General features: G+C 53.7%; 1 protein-coding gene across 1 annotated transcript in view; it reads right to left on the bottom strand.

The window, feature by feature from the left end:
• The window catches only part of LOC149271692 (neuron navigator 2-like), a 51,415-nt gene extending 26,532 nt beyond the window's left edge, over positions 1–24,883 (bottom strand). Inside the window, exons 1-7 of the mRNA XM_089507200.1 lie at positions 24,629–24,883; positions 11,039–11,156; positions 10,000–10,052; positions 7,991–8,063; positions 7,333–7,567; positions 5,226–5,365; positions 215–1,202 (exon numbers count right to left, since the gene is read on the bottom strand). Of these exons, the coding sequence (XP_089363326.1) occupies positions 215–1,202; positions 5,226–5,365; positions 7,333–7,567; positions 7,991–8,063; positions 10,000–10,052; positions 11,039–11,156; positions 24,629–24,883 (1,862 nt within the window). The remainder of the gene's footprint in view (positions 1–214; positions 1,203–5,225; positions 5,366–7,332; positions 7,568–7,990; positions 8,064–9,999; positions 10,053–11,038; positions 11,157–24,628) is intronic.
• Between the last annotated feature and the right edge of the window lie 2,627 nt (positions 24,884–27,510).

Here is a 27,510-nt window from a genome sequence, read left to right as displayed (position 1 = left end):
ATTTCAGACACACCGGCAGACGTACCGGCAGACGCACCGGATGTTACTTATTACGCCGGGGAATAGACTATCAGGGCTCTGTACGGGGAACGCTCTCCGCATCTTCAGACGCAGCGTTGAATTCCTGTAACCGTTCTGGCCCCAGCGCAAGTAAGAAATGGCACGGCAAGACGCTGGCACTAACGGGGTTAAGCTGCGACGGAACGTGCCTTACCTGTACATGAAGGGTGCCACGGTGGCCGTGTTCGGGTGGTTGTACTGCTGCTGAGGTTGAGGTAGCTGCACGCTGACTGTATTGCTCCCCGAGGCCTGAGTTACGGCGATCGGCTGCCCCGCGGCCCCCGCGCCACCGACGCCTTTCCCGTCAGACGACGCCAGGCTCGACGACGAGCTGGAATTCCTGTTATCCAGCTGGGACTTGTGAACGGAGAGCCCGGACCCGTGCTTTCCGGTCCGGATCTTCTCTCCCTCCTTGGCAGATGACGGGGCACTTGAGGCTTTCCCTGGGGTGCTTTTGGCTCCTGGTTTTGGTATTCCGCTTTGCGAAGGAGCCGGGGCCTCCTTCTTGGGGTTGTTCTGCTTCCCGCCTTTGGGGATGAGGCTCGAGATCTTGGAGGATTTTTTCGGCCCGTCGCCGGCAGCTGCCGCCTGCTCTTCCCTCGGCGACTCGTTGTTGTCGGGCCTTTCGGGGAGGGAGATTCTTTTTGACAAGTCTTTACTTTTCTCTTTGTCCTTCTGCTTGTCTTTGTCCTTCTCACTGCCCTTAGGAGAAGTCTTTTTGTTGGTCAAGGCGCGGCCGAGCGTGCGCTGCGCGATGCCCTTCAATGCCGTTTTGGGGCTGTTTGCGCTGCGGAGCGCGTTCTCCATTTCATCCGCTTCCTCGAAGCTGGGAAGAGTGTTGAGTCGGTCGCAGCTGACGTCGCGGGATCCCTCCAGAGAGGATCTGGAGCTCCCTTTGCTGTTAAACAGTTTTAACTTTTCCAGCATGGATTTCTGCGAGTTCGGAGCCGGCTTTGGGGGTTCTGCCGGTTGTTTTGGACTTTCCGGCGCCGGCTGCTTGACGGACACCACGGAAGACGCGTGTTTGGCGCTGAGCGACTTGCTGCGCCACGGTTTGTTGGCGGAGTTCGGTTGCGGGATGGAGGAGGACACAACATTGTCGCTCATTCCTGCCGGCTGAGAGCCGCTGCCCTCTACGGGTCCTGCAAGGAAACACAAGTCACGGTGAGAACATGCGCAGACCTCCCTGCCATGGGCACGCCGCACACGGGTAATGCGGACGTCTGCAGAGAGCGTGTTAATGGGGTCCCAGCGCTGATGTTTCGCTCTGATCCAGGCAGCTGGCATCGGCACTGGGGCTGATCGGGCGTTCTGCGGCCCTTTAGAGATAAACTCCCCAGACAGGGGCCACGGACACGGCGGGCCCACCCAATGGATGCGTTCGGAGCGATTCCCTCAGCAAACGGCACCGCGCGGTAATACCAGCCTCGGAGCCGGTACCAAGCATTACACGTGACAACAGTCCTAGAATCACAGACAGTTTGGGCAGAAAGTCAGAATTCCGTCTCCGTTTTATGGAAAATGCCCTTTTCTGATAAGATATGACGCCCACCCCCCAATCTAGCAATAACCAGAACCATGCACAGATCCGTGATCGCCGTGCGTGTCAGGAAACAACGTGTAATGCAGCCATCCGTGCAGAATGCGTGTGAAACGCTTTACTACACGCACCTTACAGACATAAATCACACGCATCGTTCAGTCGCTCGGACCGGTTACATTTACTGCCGTCCGCACGTGGAGGAACGTTCCGGAGTATCCAGCCACGTTATAAAACATGTGGAGTGCAGGGGAGGAATTACCGTGCAGTTTGCTTTCATCTTCCAAGCTCTGTTTAATGTCGGCCGAGCCTCCCTTGGCCGGCGACCAGAAACTTTTCACTTTAAATACAACGTTCTGTAATGACTAAAAAAGGAGCGGAAGGAGACGACAGCGACCCGTAAATCCCTCCGCCGCTCGTTAAAACACGAGAATCCCGAAGCCTCGCTTTCCCGAGCGGCACCGGATCGCAGACGCCGGCTCCGGATCGCAGCGAGCAGGCGATGGCGGCATCTCACCGGGGCGAACATCCCGTCCCCCTCGTTACCAACGGCCGGCACAACGTCCGCGAAGACCGAGGATTATCTGCCCCTAACGGCACGGCCCCCCGACCCCCCCTGGTTACTGCACCGCAGCTGTAACACATTAACGCAGCCACTCAACACTCACACTCCAAATACCCCTGAGAGCGCCCGCCGACACACTCAATGCCAGCATGCACTCCCGACGACACACTCAATGCCAGCATGCACTCCCGCCAACACACTCAATGCCCGCATGCACTCCCGCCGACACACTTAATGCCAGTATGCACTCCCGCCGACACTCAATGCCCGCATGCACTCCCGCCGACACTCAATGCCCGCATGCACTCCTGCCGACACACTTAATGTCAGCATGCACTCCCGCCGACACACTCAATGCCCGCATGCACCGTCGACACACTTAATGCCAGCATGCACTCCCGCTGCCCGACTCATTGCTGGCATGCACTTCCACCACTACATTCATTGCATGAATGCCCTTGGATTCCACTGACATAGCTCTAGTGTTCACTCAGATCCCAGGCACTCACCTCCAGTATGCACTCAGATCCCAAGCACCGATCCCCAGTGTGCACTCAGATCCCAGGCACTCACCTCCAGTGTGCACTCAGATCCCAAGCACTGATCCCCAGTGAGCATTCAGATCCCAGGCACTCACCTCCAGTGTGCACTCAGATCTCATGCATTAACAGGTGCTTACATTGGCTGCACAGATTCACAGCCCTGCAGCACATCGCGGGGGGTCCGCTCCTGCTGCGGGGGGGGGGGGTTGTCATCTCCCCTCCCTCCACAGTCCAGCCGCTGCCCTCACTGAGCACAACCCCCCCTCCATTAACCAGACACAGAGCCCCCCCCTCCGGACAACAACCAATCAGGGAGCCAGCCTGACACCTCTGTACCCCCAATCAAACACTCAAACTGGGGGTCCGACCGTCACTGGGAATGAAAATCTAACGGTAACTTAGTGACGACGTTTCCGCTTTACACAGAAATTCATGTTTATTTCCATAAAAGTGATATTTGCCAGGATACCCCGTCCACACATTCTACCCCCCCCCCGGCGGGGCAACAGGGGGGGTATTTACTCGCTACTGTAACCCCCATACTATCTATAGAAAGGGCAGCGCGGGGTACATGCGGGGTACATCCCCTCCCCGCCCCCCCACGGCAGCTGAAAGCACCAGAGAGCGATGTTTAGTGAAAAGTCCGAATCCGGTTTATTGGACGTCGCCGATCCGTTATATAAATAAACCCGGAGACGCTCCTTGTAAGGGAGAAGAATTCGCGGAATAAGAAACCCGCTTCCAGGGCTGAGAGGCCCCCGTGGCCCCCGGTTTAGTGGATAGGGGTGAGAGCACGGGCTGCGGGACTGTAAGAGGTCTGGGAGGAGATTTGGGGGCAGGGGGGTCGGTTTGGGACTTTGGGCTTTCGGTTAATGATTAGAGCCGGTCAAGCAGCTCAAGTTAACGAGCAAACAGAGCGATTCACTTCCCAAGGTTTAAAGCCCCGGGTCGGGTTTATCGGTTCCAGTCCGGAGCTTCCCGGCAGCGGCCGGCGCGTTTTACTCCAGTCCTGTATTGTACTGGCTGATTTATCTATACATTATACAGGGGCCGGTCACTGATTTATCTATACAATATACAGGGGGCCGGCTCGCTGATTTATCTATACAATATACAGGGGGCCGGCTCGCTGATTTATCTATACATTATACAGGGGCCGGTCACTGATTTATCTATACATTACACAGGGGGCCGGCTCGCTGATTTATCTATACATTGGGGGGCCGGTCACTGATTTATCTATACATTACACAGGGGGCCGGCTCGCTGATTTATCTATACATTATACAGGGGCCGGGCACTGATTTATCTATTCATTATACAGGGGCCCGTCACTGATTTATCTATACATTATACAGGGGCCCGTCACTGATTTATCTATACATTACGCAGGGGGCCGGCTCGCTGATTTATCTATACGTTATACAAGGGCCGGTCACTGATTTATCTATACATTATACAGGGGGCCGGTCACTGATTTATCTATACATTATACAAGGGCCGGTCACTGATTTATCTATACATTATACAAGGGCCTGTCACTGATTTATCTATACATTATACAGGGGGCCGGTCACTGATTTATCTATACATTATACAGGGGCCGGCTCGCTGATTTATCTAAACATTATACAGGGGCCGGCGCGTTTTACTCCAGTCCTGTACTCGCTGATTTAGCTATACATTATACAGGGGCCGGTCACTGATTTAACTTTACATTATACAAGGGCCGGTCACTGATTTATCTATACATTATACAGGGGGGGGGGGCGGCTCGCTGATTTATCTATACATTATACAGGGGGCTCGCTGATTTAGCTATACATTATACAGAGGCCGGCTCGCTGATTTATCTATACATTATACAGGGGGCCGGTCACTGATTCATCTATACATTATACAGGGGCCGGTCACTGATTTATCTATATATTACACAGGGGGGCGGTCACTGATTTATCTATTCATTATACAGGGGGGGGCGGCTCGCTGATTTAGCTATACATTATACAGGGTTGACTCGCTGATTTAACTATACATTATACAGGGCAGACAAAGCTCTTCCTGCAGCAGAAGCTCCTCATAATGCAGAGTGAGGTCTGGGAGCTGAAACGCAGCTCTCCCACAAACTCTCCCATCAGCGAGTAGAGCGGGCTCATATCACTCAACAAAGGACGCTCACTCCACTCACATAACATCCAAACAAAGCACAAGCTCTCCGGCCTAGAGACGGATTCTCCATTAATGATTAAAGGCACAGAGTCCCATTACTGACCGATCGGCACGGACTCTCCGAGCGCGGCGGGTTATTTCTTACATAGACCATTTGATCAGACCTTTTTCCGGAGTACGTGCCGTACAGCGCTACAGCAGCAGGGGGCGCCATAATAAGCAAACACGTCCCACTACACGCCAGCAACACATGGGGACCATTCATTAAAACACACAGAGAAGAGAACCCCGGGGGCCCCCATTCACCATTTAAAAGTCTAAAATAAAATCCGGACGTATACTCGCGTACCTTTGTCGGCCGCCGGAGGTTGCGCCGGTTTGGCTTTGTCGTGGTTGTTAAAGCTCTGACTGCGCCTGTTGCTGCCGGTCGGACCTCGCAGTTTGGCTTCACCGGCGGCAGCTGCCGGCCTCAAGCTGGGAGCCGGGAGCCTGAGATGGAGAAGAAATCAACATTATTCTGAGTCCAGACGACGAGTGCTTTGTATCATACGGGTTCTATCATACGCATTTCTACAGGTAAAGAACCTACTTCCAGATCATCTGCAGGCTCTCGTACGGGCCGGGTATAGAACGCAGAGCACGCTCGAGTACATGCAGAACTGAAGACACTGAAGGTAACGGCTTCATTCATTTTATTTAACGTTTCTCATTCACTGACACAGGAGCGGGGCCCAGGGTTCTCCATTCACTGACACAGGAGCGGGGCCCAAGGTTCTCGATTCACTGACGCAGGAGTGGGGCCCAGGGTTCTCGATTCACTGACGCAGGAGCGGGGCCCAAGGTTCTCGATTCACTGACGCAGGAGCGGGGCCCAGGGTTCTCCATTCACTGACACAGAAGCGGGGCCCAAGGTTCTCAATTCACTGACGCAGGAGTGGGGCCCAGGGTTCTCCATTCACGGACACAGAAGCGGGGCCCAAGGTTCTCAATTCACTGACGCAGGAGTGGGGCCCAGGGTTCTCCATTCACTGACACAGAAGCGGGGCCCAAGGTTCTCAATTCACTGACGCAGGAGTGGGGCCCAGGGTTCTCCATTCATTGACACAGAAGCGGGGCCCAGGGTTCTCCATTCCCTGACACAGGAGTGGGGCCCAAGGTTCTCGATTCACTGACGCAGGAGTGGGGCCCAAGGTTCTCGATTCACTGACGCAGGAGTGGGGCCCAGGGTTCTCGATTCACTGACGCAGGAGCGGGGCCCAAGGTTCTCAATTCACTGACGCAGGAGTGGGGCCCAGGGTTCTCCATTCACTGACACAGAAGCGGGGCCCAAGGTTCTCAATTCACTGACGCAGGAGTGGGGCCCAGGGTTCTCCATTCACTGACACAGAAGCGGGGCCCAAGGTTCTCAATTCACTGACGCAGGAGTGGGGCCCAGGGTTCTCCATTCACTGACGGAGGAGTGGGGCCCAGGGCTCTCAGTAGCTGTGACACAAACACCAGGCTGGGGTCTCGCTATAAACGGAGCGCCTGGAGCCAGAGCTATAAATCAATGCCGGTTCCAAGTTCAGCTTCCAATGCCTTAAGTCGCCGGGCCGCTTCGGACGGGTCTGAATGGGTAAATGGCGCCTGAAGGCAGCAGCTCAAACCTTGTAATTGTGACGGAAAATCTAAAAGCGTCTCGGGGGAAACATCTGCTTTTCAGGATGAGACGCGGGGCCCCAGACAATCTACCCCGTGGAGAAGACATCACACCCAAGTATATAGCGCCAGCAGATTCCATAGCGCAGGCCGTTAACACGCAAACTCATATAAACGTCCTGCTCCGCCCTACACGCCACTCACGTGTTCTGGCGATGGGTCCCTTTAAACCCACCGCAGCGCGTCGGCGCAATCGTGCGGCCCCGGGGAAACCTCGTGATTTTACAGAATAGTAAAAAACCTCCCGCTGGTTATTTATTTTTACCCAAACAGACAAAATCCAGATTTTTAGCCGATGAGAAGCGTTGAGGGGGCTCTTGTTTGATTCTAGATAAGGAGGTATTTGTTTTCCGACCAGAAGTTCATGTTTGCCAAAGATTTTCACTTAAAAGACTTAAAAGAAGCGGTTTTGTGTTACGCTGGGTGCTTCCCTGAGGGTAATTAGCTAATTGCCCCATATTTCATGGATACAAAAGGTTGAAATATCCATGATGTCATGAGAACCTGCAAGGACACACTGTGAGTCGGGGGCCGAGCGGCCCCTCCGGTAACACGATCACTGGAAATATCCGCAGCTCCTTCCCCGTGGCAGATAACTACCCGCTCTTTACTTACCACCCAGCCCCCAACACAACAGCCCACGGGCGCCCATGTACCCCCTTTACCCCTTCAGTCGGCTTGTTTATGGGCCGAGCCACGTCCGGGGCAAAGGACCGGGAGCACGAGAGCTGCCGCCCGGCAGATGAGGACACGCTTACCTGGAGTGCATCTCTGCTTGTGCTTTCGTCTGCGGGCAAGGAGGTTGTTGCGGTTGTTGGCACGGGGCTGCAGCGGGCGCACTCGGCTGGGCATGGGTAAAAGCTGCAGGGTGGTAGATCTGCTGGCACGGCGGGCTGATCCCCGGCGGCTGTCTTTGTGACGACTGCTGCTGTTTGTACCGAGACAGGCTGAAGAACAGACCCAGAATGGCCTTCAGATTCCCATTCCTGATCTCTGTAAGACAACGACGCCGTGAGCAGGACGGCAGGGCTATGGCTTCCGCTCGGAGATGCGCGACAACTGACCATTTCTACAACTCCAGCCCAAACGGTCCGCTTTCTTTGGTAAATTTCAAAAGGAGAGGATCAGAAGTCGATGGGGACGATGGATAAAAGGACCGTGCGAAGGCTCCGCTGGGAAGGACGTGGGGGCCACGCGGCTCCCGCAGAGTTTTGGAGTATAAGTGAGGCTTGGGCAGTTGGGGGGCAGTCGGGGCAAATAAGATAAAGAGTGCATTCCGTGCTCTTTATGTGGGGTGGGGGGCAGATCTTGCACATATGGTCACAGTTTTCAGGGAATTCTGTCAGGCTGTCACGGGAGCTAACACTCTATGTCAATCTGCAGGCATTAGATCTCCGACGCGCAGACGACACTCACCCTCGGCTGACAGGCCTTGAATACTGATTCCCTTGGCTGCCAAGAAATTTAGGCAGGTGTCAATATTCTCAATCTGTGGGAAGAAAGAAAGGGTTAATGGAGAAAAGACCACCATGTGCCCCTCACAGAGAGATATCACCCCCTTAATCTGTTTGAGGGGAGCAATGATTTCAGACGGATGCCGCCTCCCCCATAGAGCACCATCAGGGGGTTCACCGTACGGCCCTCGCGGAGAATAACGGTGAACGGCTTCTCAAGTGGAGGATACAACCACGTACACAACGCAATAAACGCATTATTACACACATTATTACGCACGTTATTACGCAGTGTAACTGGTTCTAGATCAGGGGTGTCCAACCTGCGGCCCTCCAGCTGCTGCAGGACTACATCTCCCATAATGCTCTTTCAGCCTTCTGCCTGTCTGTCTCAGTCCGAATGTCTTTCTGTCTGTCTCAGTCCGTATGTCTGTCGGACTGTCTGTCTGTCTCAGTCCGTATGTCTTTCTGACTGTCTGTCTGTCTCAGTCCGTATGTCTGTCGGACTGTCTGTCTCAGTGAGTATGTCTGTCAGACTGTCTGTCTCAGTCTGTATGTCTGTCTGACTGCCTGGGTCAGTGTGTCCGTATGTCTATGTCTGTCAGTTTGTCTACATACCCCTCTATCCCTATAACCCCAGAGAAGAACCCCAACCGCTCGGTACCCCCGGTACCCAGACCCTAACCTGCTGGGCTACCCAAAGAAACAAGTGCCGGGTTTGGGACTCGAGCCGGGCCCTTCGGTCTACAGATTCCAAAAGCCTTCCTTGTAATACAATATGCTGACGGTTCACGAGGGCCGGCCGTTCTCAGATCATGTTTGTGTTTCTAAGCTGTAAAGGCAGAGGCTTGGGCCGGACTCTTATCTGTGCTGCGCAGGTATCCCCGTATCTTTAAAGCCTCTGAACGTCAGACTCACCGCAGCCACACCGTGTCTTAGTTCTCAGTTTAACCCTGCATGTGCCGACAACACCAGGCATGAGGAGACAATGAATCCAGAGCACATTTAGTGCACTGATGGGGGCCACTGAGGGCCAGTGAGTCCTTAAACAATTAACGTAATGTATCACATGGTATCGGTGCCGCGATTCCGGATCAGTAACATCACACAGTATCGGTGCCGCGATTCCGGATCAGTAACATCACACAGTATCGGTGCCGCGATTCCAGATCAATAACATCACACAGTATCGGTGCATCGATTCCGGATCAGGAACATCACACAGTATCGGTGCATCGATTCCGGATCAGTAACATCACACAGTATCGGTGCCGTGATTCCGGATCAGTAACATCACACAGTATCGGTGCCGTGATTCCGGATCAGTAACATCACACAGTATCGGTGCCGCGATTCGGGATCAGGAACATCACACAGTATCGGTGCCGCGATTCCGGATCAGTAACATCACACAGTATCGGTGCATCGATTCCGGATCAGGAACATCACACAGTATCGGTGCCGCGATTCCGGATCAGTAACATCACACAGTATCGGTGCCGTGATTCCGGATCAGTAACATCACACAGTATCAGTCCAGCGATTCCGGATCAGTAACATCACACAGTATCGGTGCATCGATTCCGGATCAGTAACATCACACAGTATCAGTGCAGCGATTCCGGATCAGTAACATCACACAGTATCGGTGCCGTGATTCCGGATCAGTAACATCACACAGTATCAGTGCAGCGATTCCGGATCAGTAACGTCACACAGTATCGGTGCCGTGATTCCGGATCACCTCATCGATAGGGAGTTCTTACCTTTGGGCCGCTGTCTGCGTTTCTAAAGTGTTGGTAATTGTTCTGTATTAATCTGGGGGGTCTGCCGCTGCCGCCGTTATACGGATCGAAGGGGTCTGTTATTTCTGATACATTTAAGTCTAATTCCATGTGGTTTGTTACTTTGTATAAAATTGTTATTTTTGTTACATCGCAGTCACCGCAGCAGAGCGAGGAGGAAACTCACCATTTGGGATCTGTTTTTGGGGCATCCATTGATGTCGTCAATCTTCTCATTTGCTGCAATAGAGGAAAGGGGTGAGTGAAGGAACAGAGATAATCAAGAGCGGGGTGAGTGAAGGAACAGAGATAATCGAGAGCGGGGTGAGTGAAGGAACAGAGATAATCGAGAGCGGGGTGAGTGAAGGAACAGAGATAATCGAGAGCAGGGTGAGTGAAGGAACAGAGATAATCGAGAGCGGGGTGAGTGAAGGAACAGAGATAATCGAGAGCAGGGTGAGTGAAGGAACAGAGATAATCGAGAGCGGGGTGAGTGAAGGAACAGAGATAATCGAGAGCAGGGTGAGTGAAGGAACAGAGATAATCGAGAGCGGGGTGAGTGAAGGAACAGAGATAATCGAGAGCAGGGTGAGTCAAGGAACAGAGATAATCGAGAGCGGGGTGAGTGAAGGAACAGAGATAATCGAGAGCGGGGTGAGTGAAGGAACAGAGATAATCGAGAGCAGGGTGAGTCAAGGAACAGAGATAATCGAGAGCAGGGTGAGTCAAGGAACGGACATAATAGAGAGCGTTTTTCAGAGATCTCCGGCTGCCCCACCCCAGACAGCTGCCGGACGGTCACAGAGAGAGAGACACCTGCCGAGACCGGCCGCCGGCTCCAGGAATAGCTCCCGGCTGCAGGGATTAGGTTTTTAGGGATTTTCTTCTAAATGAAGCGTCCTGGAGGGAGAGGCTCCGCTCTAATGTTACTTTATACGAGATATGAGTGATCTCTCCGCTCCCCTGGGGCCCCCGGCTGGTATACATAGTTATATTCACATAGATATATACATACAGATAGACACACAGATATATTCTCTCTCTCCCGTCCATGTTGTAAATGGTTGTAAATAATTTCTCGCTGTCCGGCGCTGCGCTTTACGGCCCCCGCACGCTGTAAAGGGGATAAGGCCTGTCGGCCCGCTGCACGGTGAATACCGCCCGACGATTAGCCGGCTGCTGGTAACGTCATATAAAGTCTGCCGGGCCGGCGTCGCTTCACTCACCGACGACCTGGATAATCTCCGCCAGCAGAACACCGTCCGTCACATCTTCCTGCAGGTCCTTGATGAGCCGCTTGTGGCCGGATTTGGACAGGTAGTGGTTGGCCCAGTCCGTGTAGATCTGCAAGAAAGAAAGGCAGAGGATGGCTTCCTGCTTATTATTCGGACAGAGTCCTGCGCCGAGTGTCCGTGTCGTTAGGATGCTAGGCATGTTCCAGTGGAAATGTCTTCCCTCCTATTCAGTGTTCGGCCCCAGGGCCAGGCTATGCCTGCATTGTGATTCCAGCACCGGGAGGATGCGCCGAGACGGGCGCCAAACTCAGCCGGTATTATTTGGGAATCGTTAAGGGACGTCGGGGGCGACGCTCCAAATGGTTTGTTTTCAAACTCACGAATCAGCACGCTCAGCGCAACACAGACAGACGCCGGGGCCGGGCCGGGGCCGGGCCGGGGCCGGGCCGGGGGAACTGCACAGATTAACCCTTCGTGCCAACTCCCACAGCCAGAAATCGGTAGCGATAGTCTGCCCCCCGGGTACGCTGGGGGATTCGGGGCATTTCAGGGATAAGTACAGGAGCCTCTGGGATGCCTTTAAGGTAAAAGACGTCAATCCCTCGGATCCGGTCTCCAGGATCGGGGGGGGGGGGGGATTAAAGGGGATTCTGGGGGGGGGTATGCAGGGATCTGCGAGTTCCTGGAGTTGAAGGACAATGAAGCGTCGCCTGTAAAGTGTCTAAAACCCGCCTAGGGGCTCCTGACTGGTTCCCTCCTAGACATAAAAGTTTATGGCCCGTGATATAAAAGGATCTACCTCTGGGCTGAGGAGGTATAACAGGCAAATATTTAACGTACACTTAAAGCTTCTCAATGATTTCCTGCACTCCGGGAAGTAAAGGCTGAGTGTTTCTCGCACATAATCCCAGTAATTTCCAGTAACACAATGGCCACTCATGGTACCGCCAGCAGCGACGTCAGCCTGATTATACCCCAGGGGCAGAACATGGACTGAAATAACCACCCTGCGAACGAACACAAGATGAGAGAACCGGGAGCTGCCGGTGCCAACGGGGACGAGCTGGGAAATCCGACCGCAAAATCCCAATGTTACTCATCTCCACGGAGTAAGACTCACCCCGAGTCACACAATGAGCCCCCCTGAAACCCCCAGTAACATACATGTACAGTTACAGACAGCCGTACACGCGTGTGCAATAAATGCGCGTCTGTGACGCCAGGAGCGCAGGAGGCGGTCAAATACCCTAAAATGAGCCGTAAAGTCCAATCAGATAAAGCTGAGGATTATTTAAGGAGTTCCCGGCGGTCGGTCACCGACCGGCTCCGTATGGATGTACAGGGGACACGGAGCCGCTTACTCTCTTGTAGAAGTGGACGGAATAAACGCTGCAGTTCCGTGCCGGGACCCAGAAAGCGGCCCCCGCCGGCATAGCGAAGCTGAAGGTCCGAGCTCCTCGGTGTCCTGCAGCAAAATGCCGGCTCATCCACGCGGGGGGGTGGCGGGGGGCTGTCGGACGGTTGGGCGCGGGGTAATTTTAGCCCTAGGTCCTTGTGATGTTCTCCCTGAATTAGATTTTGTGCGGGCAGCGAGCTCCTCCTCTCCGTCTCGTTACGCTTTAAAGCCGAGCCGGGCGGTTAAAATAAACTTTACAGGAATCAGTGACAACCCCAGGCATGCGACAGGCGCTGCACCGCTGCTTACTGCGCATGTGAACATAGTGCCCCCAAATGCCCCTCGCGCTGTAACTTCCATGGCAGTCAGACTCGAGTTAAATAACAAAATGTGATAAGGTCGACCTTGGACGGGATCTGCTGCAGCTCTCTCCTATAAAATAGATCCCCAGACAAAGAGCTTGAGCAGCAGGGGAACAAGTGGGGGGCGTGTAAGAAGCGAGTGGGGAGCGGATAAGGAATGGGTGGGGAGCAAGTGGGGAGTGGGTGTAAGGAGTGAGTGGGGAGCGGATAGGGAGGGAGTGGGGAGTGGATAAGGAGCAAGTGGTTGGGATAAGGAGCGAGTGGGGAGCGGATAGGGAGCGAGTGGGGAGCGAGTGGGGAGCGGATGGGGAGCGAGTGGGGAGCGAGCGAGGGCTGCCGGTTTATAACGATTTCACAATAATCGCACGTCACGGATATTTTGCATCTTTTGGGATTTGCAGAGAAGTTTCTCGAGGGGCTCGGATCCGCGCCGCCCCCCGCAGCCTGAGAGCCGACATCGCCGACCGGAGCTCAGGAAAGCTACAGAACCCCGACCCTCGCCAACCCACCGGACACGGAACTACCACGCAGAACACGCGCAGAACACGCGCAGAACACGCGCAGAACACGGACGGGGATCAAAGCACTTCAAAAGAAACCCAATTCATTAAAAGCAGAGCATTAAAGGCGAGCGGGATTAGAACTTAATCCTCCCCGGCACAAAAATGCCGTTTATATCAAACGTAAAATTATCCCCAGAAAGCCTCTAATTAAAGCAGAATCTGCACTGCCGGCTCGGGGGCAACAAACGGCTCGGGGGCAACAAGCAGCTTTATCTGCAAACGGAACCACCTGGGCGGCACTTCTGCGGTTATAAACTCCGTGCAACGCGAGAGCCGGCATTACCAACCACGGCAATCACTCTATACCTGCCAACTATCCATGTTCAGTCTGGCCAGTCCCTCTCCCAATACCTTTCTTTCCTCCCTCTGATGCCCCTCTTTTATAGGAGCGCAGAATGTTTGCTGGGTATGGGGGTATCGCAGGGTTCTACAGCCTTAAAAATGGGGTAAATAAACCCATTATTCTTCTAAATACCCCGCTCTGTCATATATGTACCTCTCGGCCCAGTGGACACTTCTAGTCGCCTGTACTTGAGGACCCCCATTAACCGTTCGCAAACTGCCACCAGTTCATCGCTGTATCCCGTATATGTCCTCAATCGACCTCCCAGCGAAGGGGGTCCCGGAGCAGATAACGTTTCACGGAGGGGGGGTCACGAGGAAAGACGCGTCCCGGGAATCCCCGAATCGCTTGTAACGGGATTTCTGCTTCTCTGACCGGTAATACCGGGGACTAAAGAGACTCCAACCCCGGGGATCACATGCAGTCCTCCTCCGCTGCACGACGCATCCCCGCAACAAACACGGAGACAGCAGAACGCCGCGGGTCACCCGACGCCACCCGAGATCAGAAATCCAACCAGCAGCCAGCAAAAGGCGGCGGCGCACACATTACCGCACATGCGTGTAACGGGATACACGGCCAGACAGCGAGGGGAACACAGAGAGCAGCGCGCAATCAGGAACGCATTCAGAGCCAATCAGGGGGCACTTTGGCTCCAATTAGGATCAGATACAGAGAACTGAACTAAATCCCCTCAGCAGGAAGATCGGATCCGGGGACGGCCAATAAAAGAATCACTTTCTAAAGGGATCTACTCTATTAGCCTGTCCCCATAAGATGCCCTTAGACGCGGGGGGTTAGACGGACGCGGGGGGTTAGACGGGCGCGGGGGGGGGGATTAGACGGGCGCACGGGGTGTAACGGGGCGATAATAAGAAATTCGTCCATTTCCACGGCCGCTTCGGTCCCGGACGAGGACAGGGAAGAAGCGATGGCTTTCTCACGTTACTCCGTCATTATTACACAGCGACGACTCCGGTTACAAACGCACACAAAAGGATTTACTCCGCACGAGACGTTATCAAACCGCGAGATATCCGGCGAAAGCCCCAAACCGGTCCGACCGCTTCTCGGGTCACAAACTTCTCACCGGCCGGCGACTGGGATCACGCAGTGCGTGTCAGCGTGTCTGTGGTGTGTGTGCGTGTGTCACAGTGTGTGTGTGTTTGGTGTGTATTAGTGTGTGTGTGGTGTGTGTCTCCCACTCTATTTTTCAGTATCACAATATTACTATTATTAATTATTGCTATTATTACTATTATTAATAATTTCACTTATTACCATTATGAACTATTGCTATTATTACCATTAATTGTTGCTATTATTCATAATTACTATTATTACCATTATTAATTATGCCTATTACTATTATAAATTATTGCTATAATTAATAATTACTATTATTACCATTATTAATTATGGCTATAATGAATTATTACCATTATTAATGATGGCTATTATTAATAATTACTATTATTACCATTATTAATTATGGCTATAATGAATTATTACTATTATTACCATTATTAATTTTGGCTATTATTGTCCCGTGGAGACGTTACAGGATTTATTCACGTGGTAATAAAAGAATTGAGAAGTTTGTGGAGCGTCTGCTCGGCGGATCTCCTCGTCACCGTCTGGTTCACTATTTATTTAGACTTTTCAATGAGGATCCAGTCGATCTTTTGGATTTAAAGCTTTCTGGCCGCCCGTCCCATGTCCTGAGCGCACCCTACAGCCACGTCTGACCCACGGGGGTCTCACGGCTCCCCCTGCCGGTTTATACCGACGGTAACATGATACAGAATAAAGCCATTTATACCTGAAACAAAGCAAACTGCCCCAAATCCAGTGACTACGTATAAAGCAAAACCAACAGACGACGCGAGGAACGCGTTCCTTAAACCCCAAAAAACAAACTCCGTGCCGTCATCCAACGCGCCATCGGACCCTCGCTGGTCAGGGCACCAGCAGGTGACTCAGGGGACACCGGGGCGGACTGTACACCCCACAACCTGCCACATGATCCACCAACCACCTGCCAACCCCCCCCCCCCCCCCCCCCCCCGGGACCCCCCAGGTGCCCACCGTGCATTTCCACAGCTCGCTGGAAGTCATCGCCAGGCTGCTGTCCTCCTCCTTATATCCGATCTCCAGGGTCTTCTCCCATCAACTCTCCGCTCCAAACACCGCAGCTCCTCGCTCCAAATCTCCCAGAAGGGAGCTGAAAGGTAGCAGCTGGGCAGAGGGAGTGCACTCCTCCCCTCCCCCGGCACACCGCTCACATTGGGCATTCCTGACTCAATGGGCCGTTCATCCTTACAAGGAAGAAGTGCAATTAACTCCTGAGGGGAGGACAGGGCGGCCCTGGCTGTGTCACAGGGATTATCGGGGGCTCCGGTCCTGGGACGGGTTCCCGGTGGGCTCTGCTTCCCACGTGATAACAAAATGTAAGAGCGCAGTAACCTGGATCCGCTGTCTCGGCGGAGTGACCCGGATCCTCTGCAGAGTAACTCTGATCCGCCGCCTCCGCGGAGAAACCCGGATCCTCTGCGGAGAAACCAGGATCCTCTGCGGAGAAACCAGGATCCTCTGCGGAGAAACCCAGATCCTCTGCGGAGAAACCCGGATCCTCCGCAGAGTTTCCCGGATCCTCCGCAGAGTAACCCGGATCCTCCGCGGAGTAACCCGGATCCTCCGCAGAGTAACCCGGATCCTCCGCAGAGTAACCCGGATCCTCCGCAGAGTAACCCGGGTCCTCCGCAGAGTAACTCGGATCCTCCGCAGAGTAACCCGGATCCTCCGCAGAGTAACCCGGATCCTCCGCAGAGTAACCCGGGTCCTCCGCAGAGTAACTCGGATCCTCCGCAGAGTAACCCGGATCCTCCGCAGAGTAACTCGGATCCTCCGCAGAGTAACCCGGATCCTCCGCAGAGTAACCCGGGTCCTCCGCAGAGTAACTCGGATCCTCCGCAGAGTAACCCGGGTCCTCCGCAGAGTAACTCGGATCCTCCACAGAGTAACCCGGATCCTCCGCAGAGTAACCCGGTCTAAACACATAGAAAAGGTTACAGAACCGACATGTCGCGGCACCGACCGGTACACCAGGCTGTGGCGCAGGAGCTCACACTCTGCGGGGATCCACACACTTTATGGCGAATACAAAGTGTCAGAAAACACGTCACACGTTTCTGTAACAAACTGGACGAGGGGGTCCGGCGCTAACATATTATCTCTGCAAAACCCCCACGAGCCCCCGTCTAATATCTGCCCGTTATCCGGGGGGGCGTTTGGAAGGTTACCGGGCTAACGCCCCAAACGGCGAGAGAGCGGCGGCCGCGAGGATCTCATTTTCATTGTTCCCCCTGTGACAATAAATGAATGAAGCGCGGAGTCGGGGGTCCCGCAGAGTCCGCCGTCCTTTATTGTCATTGAAATTGTGACAATCCCTCCCGTCTTGTCTCACAAAAGACAAGGAGAGAAAAACGCCTCCGTTTCCCAATCGCTTCCCCCACCTGACGCTTCGCAGGAGATTAGAAGGAGTTTGCAGAAGTTCTCCCCCTCCGGCTATTGTTTGCGGACCCCCTCGGAGACTTAGTCAGGTGCAGGACGGGGGTAAAAGGATCCTGGGGGCAGCTGAGCGCCTCCGTGCCTCGATCACGGGGGCTTTAACATCACGCTGTGCAGCTCGTTTAATAAGCGAATAGATCCGACGCCACGAATATTCCACGGAAACAGGTGGATGACATCATGCACTCCGTGACATCAGCCAGCAGAGCCCCCAATGGCGCGTAGTTCTGCGGAGCCCGTCCTGCATATGATCGTCATGCGCCGCGGAGGAAGCTACTTAAACGTGAATTTTAGCGCAGTTTATTAAGAGTTTGCCTCTCAGAGTCCACTCTGCAACACGCGGGTTCCATCAAACACGCCAAAGACACGGAACAAAAGCAGAACCAACGCTGCGTTAACGGAGCGGCCGCCGGGCTGAGGCTAAGGAGGCTTCGCTAAACGACCGCAAGCTATCAGGGAATCCGAGAAACACAGGCGGGTGTTATGTAGAAAGGGGGCAGATTGGGGGTAACAGAGGGTGAAATGGTAGTGGTTACTGGTGCTGGGTTTCCAGGGGAGAGGGCTCAGGCTGCATTCTTGGCGTTAGTGACCATGCGCCACCTGAATAAACACATGGCTTTTTATTCAGCGGATTATACCCCCGAGCTGAAGCAGCTGTTTGGGGGACGCTTTGGATAAGTGACGATCGGGATGCCTGGCTGTGATTGGTTGCCGGATACTTGGCACCGTTATACATACTGTGGCTACTGTTATGGGGACAACTTCTCTTCGCAACCACCACAAACTCAATTTTGGCCCCCACAGACATACCCCACGACGAGCACATTGCACAGACTCTGACTGTGCGTATGTCAGAGGCCGGCCGTGCGCTCAGCACTGTGCGAGGGCCCGTTAATCGCACCTGCCGGGAGTGATAAGGGTTGGCCGAGGTCCATCGCCGCCATCTGTTTGCACAAAGCTTTTCGTATTAACGAACTTTATGCAAAGCCAGGCGTTGTGCGGCTCGTTACCCCCATTACCCCAGTTACCTTGTTACCCCCGTCACCTCGTTTCCCCCTGTTACCTCGTTACCCCATTGCCTCGGTTACCTCGTTACCTCGTTACCCCCGTTACCTTGTTAACCCGTTACCCCGTTACGTTATTCCATACAACGGTATGTTTATTGACAGGGCCGGGGAGGGGGTCGCGGGAGAGGGGGTCGCGGGGGCGGGGGTCGCTCGTGGTGTTTGTGAGGACAGTCGGGACTCATTAACATCCTTATCTGCGCAGCCGGATGGTGCGAGTTCAGCCGCGCATGCATTCACTTCCTCGGAGCTTATCTCTGCGTGGTCCGGGTGACATCATCTCCATTCTCTTCGCTTCAAAGCCCCGGCTTTATCTGGTCCCAGCTCAGATTAGGCAGAAAGCCCTGGGCTAGCAGAGTAGTCTTCGCAGTGGCCTTTGTGCAGAGCACAGTCGGGGGTCTTGGACAGTTGAGCCCCCCAGCGAGATGCAAAATTATTAGACATGGAAAGGAATAAAATGAATGCACGAGTGAGAAGAGCCGAGCGCATAGAATGGGCCAGAAAGCCCAGCTGGTACGAGGTGCCGGTACCACAGGCCCTAAAGCCCCGGTATCGTAGCGTTCCCCCTCGTGGAGTGGATCACGCCGTTTATCACCGCAGCCCCGCGTGACGCTACGACTTTAACTGACATTTAAATAGTGTTTGTCCAGGCAGCACCCGCAGCGCATGCACGGCGAGCGTTATTCAAAGCGCACTTGGCACGGAGCTCGGCAGGTGGGGTTTGGCAGAGAAGTTCATCCAGATCCTCTTGTTTTTAACTGCAGGGACTTTACATGTTAATTTTAATATATCAGAGCCCCCCCTACAGTATATACACTGCTGTATCAGAGCCCCCCCTACAGTATATACACTGCTGTATCACAGCCCCCCCTACAGTATATACACTGCTGTTTCAGAGCCCCCCTACAGTATATACACTGCTGTATCAGAGCCCCCCTACAGTATATACACTGCTGTTTCAGAGCCCCCCCTACAGTATATACACTGCTGTATCAGAGCCCCCCTACAGTATATACACTGCTGTATCAGAGCCCCCCCTACAGTATATACACTGCTGTATCACAGCCCCCCCTACAGTATATACACTGCTGTTTCAGAGCCCCCCTACAGTATATACACTGCTGTATCAGAGCCCCCCTACAGTATATACACTGCTGTATCACAGCCCCCCTACAGTATATACACTGCTGTATCACAGCCCCCCTACAGTATATACACTGCTGTATCACAGCCCCCTACAGTATATACACTGCTGTATCACAGCCCCCCTACAGTATATACACTGCTGTATCACAGCCCCCCTACAGTATATACACTGCTGTATCACAGCCCCCCTACAGTATATACACTGCTGTATCACAGCCCCCCCTACAGTATATATATACTGCTGTATCACAGAAACCCCTACAGTATATACACTGCTGTATCACAGCCCCCCTACAGTATATACACTGCTGTATCAGAGCCCCCCTACAGTATATATACTGCTGTATCAGAGCCCCCCCTACAGTATATACACTGCTGTATCACAGCCCCCCTACAGTATATACACTGCTGTATCACAGCCCCCCTACAGTATATACACTGCTGTATCACAGCCCCCCTACAGTACATACACTGCTGTATCACAGCCCCCTACAGTATATACACTGCTGTATCAGAGCCCCCCTACAGTATATACACTGCTGTATCACAGCCCCCCTACAGTATATACACTGCTGTATCACAGCCCCCCTACAGTATATACACTGCTGTATCACAGCCCCCTACAGTATATACACTGCTGTATCACAGAAACCCCTACAGTATATACACTGCTGTATCAGAGCCCCCCTACAGTATATACACTGCTGTATCACAGCCCCCCTACAGTACATACACTGCTGTATCACAGCCCCCCTACAGTATATACACTGCTGTATCACAGCCCCCCTACAGTATATACACTGCTGTATCACAGCCCCCCCTACAGTATATACACTGCTGTATCACAGACCCCCCCTAAAGTACATACACTGCTGTATCACAGCCCCCTACAGTATATACACTGCTGTATCAGTAATCTTACAGGTGGCCACTAGGCGGCGCTTCAACATCATTTTATCCAGAGAGATAAGAGAGCCTTCCATGCTATCTATTTATATAGCGCCAGCAGAGTCCGTAGCGCTGTTACAATCAGAAGGGGGCCTCGCTCCCAATCTAGTTAGCGGTTGATGAGAAACACTAAAGGGTTTGCATCCAATTTATAGCGTCCTATTGGCACAGAGACGGCATGGAACTGGCGCAGAACAAGCACCAGGGTAGCACAGAACTGGCATAGGGTTGGTACAGGGCTGAAGTGGAACAAGCCCAGCTGGCACGGAGCACGGAGGGAGATGATATGGGACTAGCATGGGACTGGCACAGAGCTGGCATGGAGCTGGTACAGAGCTGGCACGGGGCAGGCACAGAGCTGGCATGGAGCTGGTACAGAGCTGGCATGGGGCTGGCACAGAGCTGGCATGGGGCAGGTACAGAGCTGGCATGGAGCTGGTACAGAGCTGGCATGGGGCTGGCACAGATCTGGCATGGAGCTGGTACAGAGCTGGCATGGGGCTGGCACACAGCTGGCATGGGGCAGGTACAGAGCTGGCATGGAGCTGGTACAGAGCTGGCATGGAGCTGGTACAGAGCTGGCATGGGGCTGGCACAGAGCTGGCATGGGGCAGGTACAGAGCTGGCATGGAGCTGGTACAGAGCTGGCATGGGGCTGGCACAGATCTGGCATGGGGCTGGCATGGGGCAGGTACAGAGCTGGCATGGAGCTGGTACAGAGCTGGCATGGGGCTGGCACAGATCTGGCATGGAGCTGGTACAGAGCTGGCATGGGGCTGGCACACAGCTGGCATGGGGCAGGTACAGAGCTGGCATTGAGCTGGTACAGAGCTGGCATGGAGCTGGTACAGAGCTGGCATGGGGCTGGCACAGATCTGGCATGGGGCTGGCACAGAGCTGGCATGGGGCAGGTACAGAGCTGGCATGGGGCTGGCACAGATCTGGCATGGAGCTGGTACAGAGCTGGCATGGGGCTGGCACACAGCTGGCATGGGGCCAGCAGGCTTTCCTGGTCTCCTTCCACTTAGTTTTATTAAATGAATATGTGCGCTGAGTGGCGCAGAGGAGAGAGGCAAAGCTTGACGAGGATAAATATCGTAAATCCATAATCAAAAACTGAAAGGATTTGATTGGATTAAAGTTTTATTTTACTGAGAGGGTGGTAGATAAATGGAACAGCCTCCCAGCAGAAGTGGTAGAGGGTAATACAGTGAGGGTATTAAGCATGCATGGGATAGACATACGGCTCCTGAATCTAAGACGAGACCGACGACTGATTAGGGTTTTTAAAGAGACGGCGACTAGCCGGGCTGATGGAAGATTTTACGAGCCTGCAATCACTGCAATAACTCCATGGTACTGCTCTGCAGAATATGGCAGCGCTATACACATCAACAGCTAATAAAAACAAGGTGCGGAAGCTTTGTCACGGGGCAGATATGAGCAGGTTAACGGGAGCCGGCTAACCGCCCCAATCCCCGGAGCTGGGAAGCGTTACATTCCACGACGGGTTTGAAATAGAGGCCAGTAAATGATTCCACGGAACGGAAAATCCGCTTCAGAACGTAGCAACGGCCTCATAACACAGAGAAACTGCCGGTTATATCTCCGGAACACACGCAGAAATAAACATTTTCACCCAAAACCCGACGACCAACCCCGTGCTGGAGAACCCAGAGCCCCCCTCCGATACCTGCACAGATAACCGCACCGGCATGTCCTACGGGACCCGCTCGCAATGATTTACCCTGCCGCTGCGTGTAACACGTGTCTGCGTGTAAATTATCCCCCTGCGCTCGGTCTCACCCCCCCCCCGTGGCAGCTCATTCACACCCCACCATCACAGGCTGGGCACCTAATAGTTAAAAGGGATATTAAACCGATTACTGGTGAACCTGCCAGACGCCGGCTCACACCGGACACGGCAAATCTCAGTGTAACCCGTCAGCTCCTGACCGATTAGCCGTGTACAAGTAACTGCCCCAGACTCCCCCCGATCCCCAGCAGACTGCCCCAGACTCCCCTGATCCCCAGCAGACTGCCCCAGACTCCCCCCTATCCCCGGCAGACTCCCCCCAATCCCCAGCAGACTGCCCCAGATTCCCCCGATCCCTGGCAGACTGCCCCAGAATCCCCCCGATCCCCGGCAGACTGCCCTAGAATCCCCCCGATCCCCGGCAGACTGCCCCAGAATCCCCCCCTATCCCCGGCAGACTGCCCCAGAATCCCCCCCGATCCCCGGCAGACTGCCCCAGAATCCCCCCCGATCCCCGGCAGACTGCCCCAGACTTCCCCGATCCCCGGCAGACTGCCCCCAATCCCCAGCAGACTGCCCCAGATTCCCCCGATCCCTGGCAGACTGCCCCAGAATCCCCCCGATCCCCGGCAGACTGCCCCAGAATCCCCCCGATCCCCGGCAGACTGCCCCAGAATCCCCCCCTATCCCCGGCAGACTGCCCCAGAATCCCCCCCGATCCCCGGCAGACTGCCCCAGAATCCCCCCCGATCCCCGGCAGACTGCCCCAGACTTCCCCGATCCCCGGCAGACTGCCCCAGACGGGTTTAACCGTCCATCGTTCCCACCCCAGTCTGCAGAGGGTTCTGATGGGTACAGCTTTGCAATGAACCCAGACAGTAGAGCCGGTGAAGATACCCGGGTTTATAATCCCTGCAGCGCTCCCAGACACCCAGGTTTATAATCCCCGCAGCGCTCCCAGATACCCGGGTTTATAATCCCCGCAGCGCTCCCAGATACCCGGGTTTATAATCCCTGCAGCGCTCCCAGACACCCAGGTTTATAATCCCCGCAGCGCTCCCAGACACCCGGGTTTATAATCCCTGCCGCGCTCCCAAATACCCGGGTTTATAATCCCCAGAGCGCTCCCAGATGCCCGGGTTTATAATCCCCAGAGCGCTCCCAGATACCCGGGTTTATAATCCCCAGAGCGCTCCCAGATACCCGGGTTTATAATCCCAGCAGCGGTCCCAGATACCCGGGTTTATAATCCCTGCAGCGCTCCCAGACACCCAGGTTTATAATCCCCGCAGCGCTCCCAGATACCCGGGTTTATAATCCCCGCAGCGTTCCCAGATACCCGGGTTTATAATCCCAGCAGCGCTCCCAGATACCCGGGTTTATAATCCCCGCAGCGTTCCCAGATACCCGGGTTTATAATCCCAGCAGCGCTCCCAGATACCCGGGTTTATAATCCCAGCAGCGCTCCCAGATACCCGGGTTTATAATCCCTGCAGCGCTCCCAGATACCCGGGTTTATAATCCCAGCAGCGCTCCCAGATACCCGGGTTTATAATCCCAGCAGCGCTCCCAGATACCCGGGTTTATAATCCCTGCAGCGCTCCCAGATACCCGGGTTTATAATCCCAGCAGCGCTCCCAGATACCCGGGTTTATAATCCCAGCAGTGCTCCCAGATACCCGGGTTTATAATCCCAGCAGTGCTCCCAGATACCCGGGTTTATAATCCCCGCAGCACTCCCAGATACCCGGGTTTATAATCCCCGCATTACGAATGTCACAAAAGGGCAGCCGCGCGGGGCAGGTAACACCAGCCGAGGAGGTAGAAATGGATTTATCTCGATGTCTGAGCCTAGCGGTCCCACAATCCTCAGACGGGGCGGCTGATTCGGGACATTTAAGGAGCTCATTTTTGCTGACAGCATTTCAACCTCTTTCTGCCAAAAATGGGTTCCTCGCATGTCTCAGCTCAGCCGGAGCACACTGCAGACAGCGGATAAAATGCGAGCCGCAGCAGCAGCCTCGCACACTGCCATCCACCCGTAACCATGGCAACACACACTCAAATTCTCATATGCACAAGTTCCAAAGAAAGCCATTTGTAGCATTTGGCAGAAATCACTAGATTCAGAGTAAAGGATTCGGTCTCCGGCTCTCCTGGATGCCGGGCAGCACCTACAAGTGGCCTGCGCTGGTGTCACCCGTGGAGGGGGGGCAGGAGGGATCTCTGCAGAGCCGTCACATGATCAATGAGAACGGACCCTGCAATTACCGGGGACTCCACCTGCCACAATAAACATCTCGACCAAATTTCTGCAAATATACCCCCAAAACACCCGAAAAAAATCTAACCGCAGCAGCCAGACCACAAACAGCGACAATTCACAATCACAGCAGAGACCCCAACGAGTCGAGATCGCGGAATAAAACCCACCTGTGTATCGATGTCGCTTTCCGCGGCGTCCCCCTTATCAGCGGAGCTCCGGTCCTCCGACGAGTCGTAGCCAAGCTGGGGCTTTAGTGGCCCCTGGCTGGGGTACAACGGTTTGGATACATCCAGCTTATTTCCAAGCTTGAGGTAACAGGGCTGGGGGACGCTCCTGGCCGGCACGTGGAGGATGGGAGCCGCGCTGTGTACAGGTTTGGGGAGTCCCGATTTCATCTTGGAGGCCACCAGAATGGATGGCATCTTCTCCTTGGACCTACTGAGCCAGACCCCCCTCCCCCGAGTCAGTGTCCTCCGTCAGACCCGCTCTCAATGAAGTAACGAGGCAGCGCATGTGCTGCGGAACCTGCTCATCAGACGCCGACGCCGCTAGCGGACTCGAGCCTCCATCTTTCTCACACTCCCAGCCAGTACGACAAGCGCGTTCCGAGTACCTGGAGAAGACATCTTTCCCCCGGTAATGCAGGCTGTCACTCTGTCGCTGCAGCTGCTGCTGCAGCAGCGTGTGCAGCCTGTGTCACCGGATCCAGGCTGAGCCGCGCAGCAGATGCAGCTTAGTATGTAAATGGCAGCCCGTGAGCGCAGCGAGCGACAATCCTGTGCAGGTATCCGTGACGTAGAGCGGCTGTCTGTCTGTCTGTCTGTCTGGCCCCAACCTGTAGCCTTCAGCCGGACTGTCTCCTCGCACTGGAAGCAGCCAGAGCCCCAGCGCAGTCTGCATGTGGACGAGACTCTCGCATTTTGACAGTACAGTGCAGAGCTGGCGCCTGATTGGCCGCCCAGCCACGAATCACACTCCAAATATCTCTGCAAAAAAGGAGTGGCCTCCGCTGCCAGGGGCCGTCACTGAGAAGCAGCCAGACCCCCGACGGTCCAGCAGCTGCCGGGAATACCGGAGCGCCGGTGAATCACGCTGATTAGGGAGCCCGGGAAGGGCGCGCACTTCCTGAGCAGCGTGTGTCACCAGCAGCGACCTCTCAGCAGCCGCAACCAGCTGCTTAGTAGATAAGACACAACAGCACAGGACTGGACTAACATTTCACGAGCCAGCTGGTTACTGTATCGAGGTGTATCGAGTTTGTTGCGAGGTGGATTTCTGTGACTTTGTCGCAGCAGCTGCAGGACACGCAGGTGCCGCTAGGCAATAAAATCAGCACCATTAACACGCTACACGGTGTCCATTTGTATAACCTGGAGTCAGAATCATGAGTATGAGCAACTTGGTAGCAACAGCAGAAGATTCGTGTGCCAGACTACCAGCAGAGGTGGTAGAGCTGACACAGCAAGAATAATCGGATGTGCAACCTGTAGGTATTGGATGGCATTAAAAGGTTAAAACCCTTTCCCCATAGCGGATGAAGAATGTATGTCTGGGGCATACAAAGGGTTAACATTCCGTGTCGCCTCCGTCCGTGTACTCGTAGTAACAGCAGACATTGCGATGTAAACGTTCTAGTAACGCGGAACGAGACAATGTGAATTCTACAGCGAGAGAGCAAGTAACACACAATGTGGCCCCTTTTGGCCCGTCCGCAGACTCAAAGCGGGGGCCGTGAGTCTATCCTTCGCATGTTTAAGGAGCCGTCAGTGTGGTGCCCGGCCCCAGCTGGACAGCCAAAACCCCGTTCCCTGCTCGGCCCCTCTCTATAAATATATCATATATCATATATTTTGTATTAAATATAAATACATCTGCCGCTGGCTCCCAGCTTTTCTGTCTGGCTACTAATTCTTCATGTGATGTTTGTCTGAAATCTGATGCCGGGAGGGGAACACGTCAGGAACATGCAGAGAGCGCGCCGGGAACACGCAGAGAGCGTGCCGGGAACACGCAGAGAGCGTGCCGGGAACACGCAGAGATCGTGCCGGGAACGCGCAGAGAGCGTGCGGGGAACACGCAAAGGGCGTGCTGGGAACACGCAGAGAACACGCTGGGGGAACCTCCGCTAAACCACCTGTCCGGTGAACCTCGTTCCGGCTCACTCTGGTGTCAGCGTAATCAGGAGAGTTTCTGGGATCGGTTTCCATGGTGATCAGGCAGCACATTACTAGTTTAGAGTAAAAGCCCCATTTCTACTAAGTGGCGCGTCTCACCCACCCGGCACCCTGCGGACCCCGGGGCAGAACCTCGTTCAGCAAGTAAACAGGCATGGAAGGTTTTAGCCCTGGATGTATGCATTTATGTGAGTATGTGTATGTGGGTAGTATGTGTATGTAGGTAGTATGTGTATGTGTATGTAGGTAGCATGTATACGTGTATGTAGGTAGTATGTGTATGTGTATGTAGGTAGTATGTGTATGTAGGTAGTATTTGTATGTAGGTAGTATGTGTATGTGTATGTAGGTAGTATGTATATGTGTATGTAGGTAGTATGTGTATGTAGGTAGTATGTGTATGTGTATGTAGGTAGTATGTATATGTGTATGTAGGTAGTATGTGTATGTAGGTAGTATGTGTATGTGTATGTAGGTAGTATGTGTATGTAGGTAGTATGTGTATGTGTATGTAGGTAGTATGTGTATGTGTATGTAGGTAGTATGTATATGTGTATGTAGGTAGTATGTGTATGTGTATGTAGGTAGTATGTGTATGTGTATGTAGGTAGTATGTATATGTGTATGTAGGTAGTATGTGTATGTGTATGTAGGTAGTATGTGTATGTGTATGTAGGTAGTATGTATATGTGTATGTAGGTAGTATGTATATGTGTATGTAGGTAGTATGTATATGTGTATGTAGGTAGTATGTGTATGTAGGTAGTATGTGTATGTAGGTAGTATGTGTATGCAGGTAGTATGTGTATGTAGGTAGTATGTATATGTGTATGTAGGTAGTATGGGTATGTAGGTAGTATGTGTGTGTATGTAGG

This window comes from Sceloporus occidentalis, unplaced genomic scaffold (genome assembly GCF_023333645.1).
Source record: "Sceloporus occidentalis isolate IW3139 unplaced genomic scaffold, rSceOcc1.0.p SCAF_473, whole genome shotgun sequence".
Lineage (NCBI taxonomy): Eukaryota > Metazoa > Chordata > Lepidosauria > Squamata > Phrynosomatidae > Sceloporus > Sceloporus occidentalis.
Note: the sequence above shows the minus strand (reverse complement) of the source record. Positions and strands in the feature narration are given on the sequence as shown.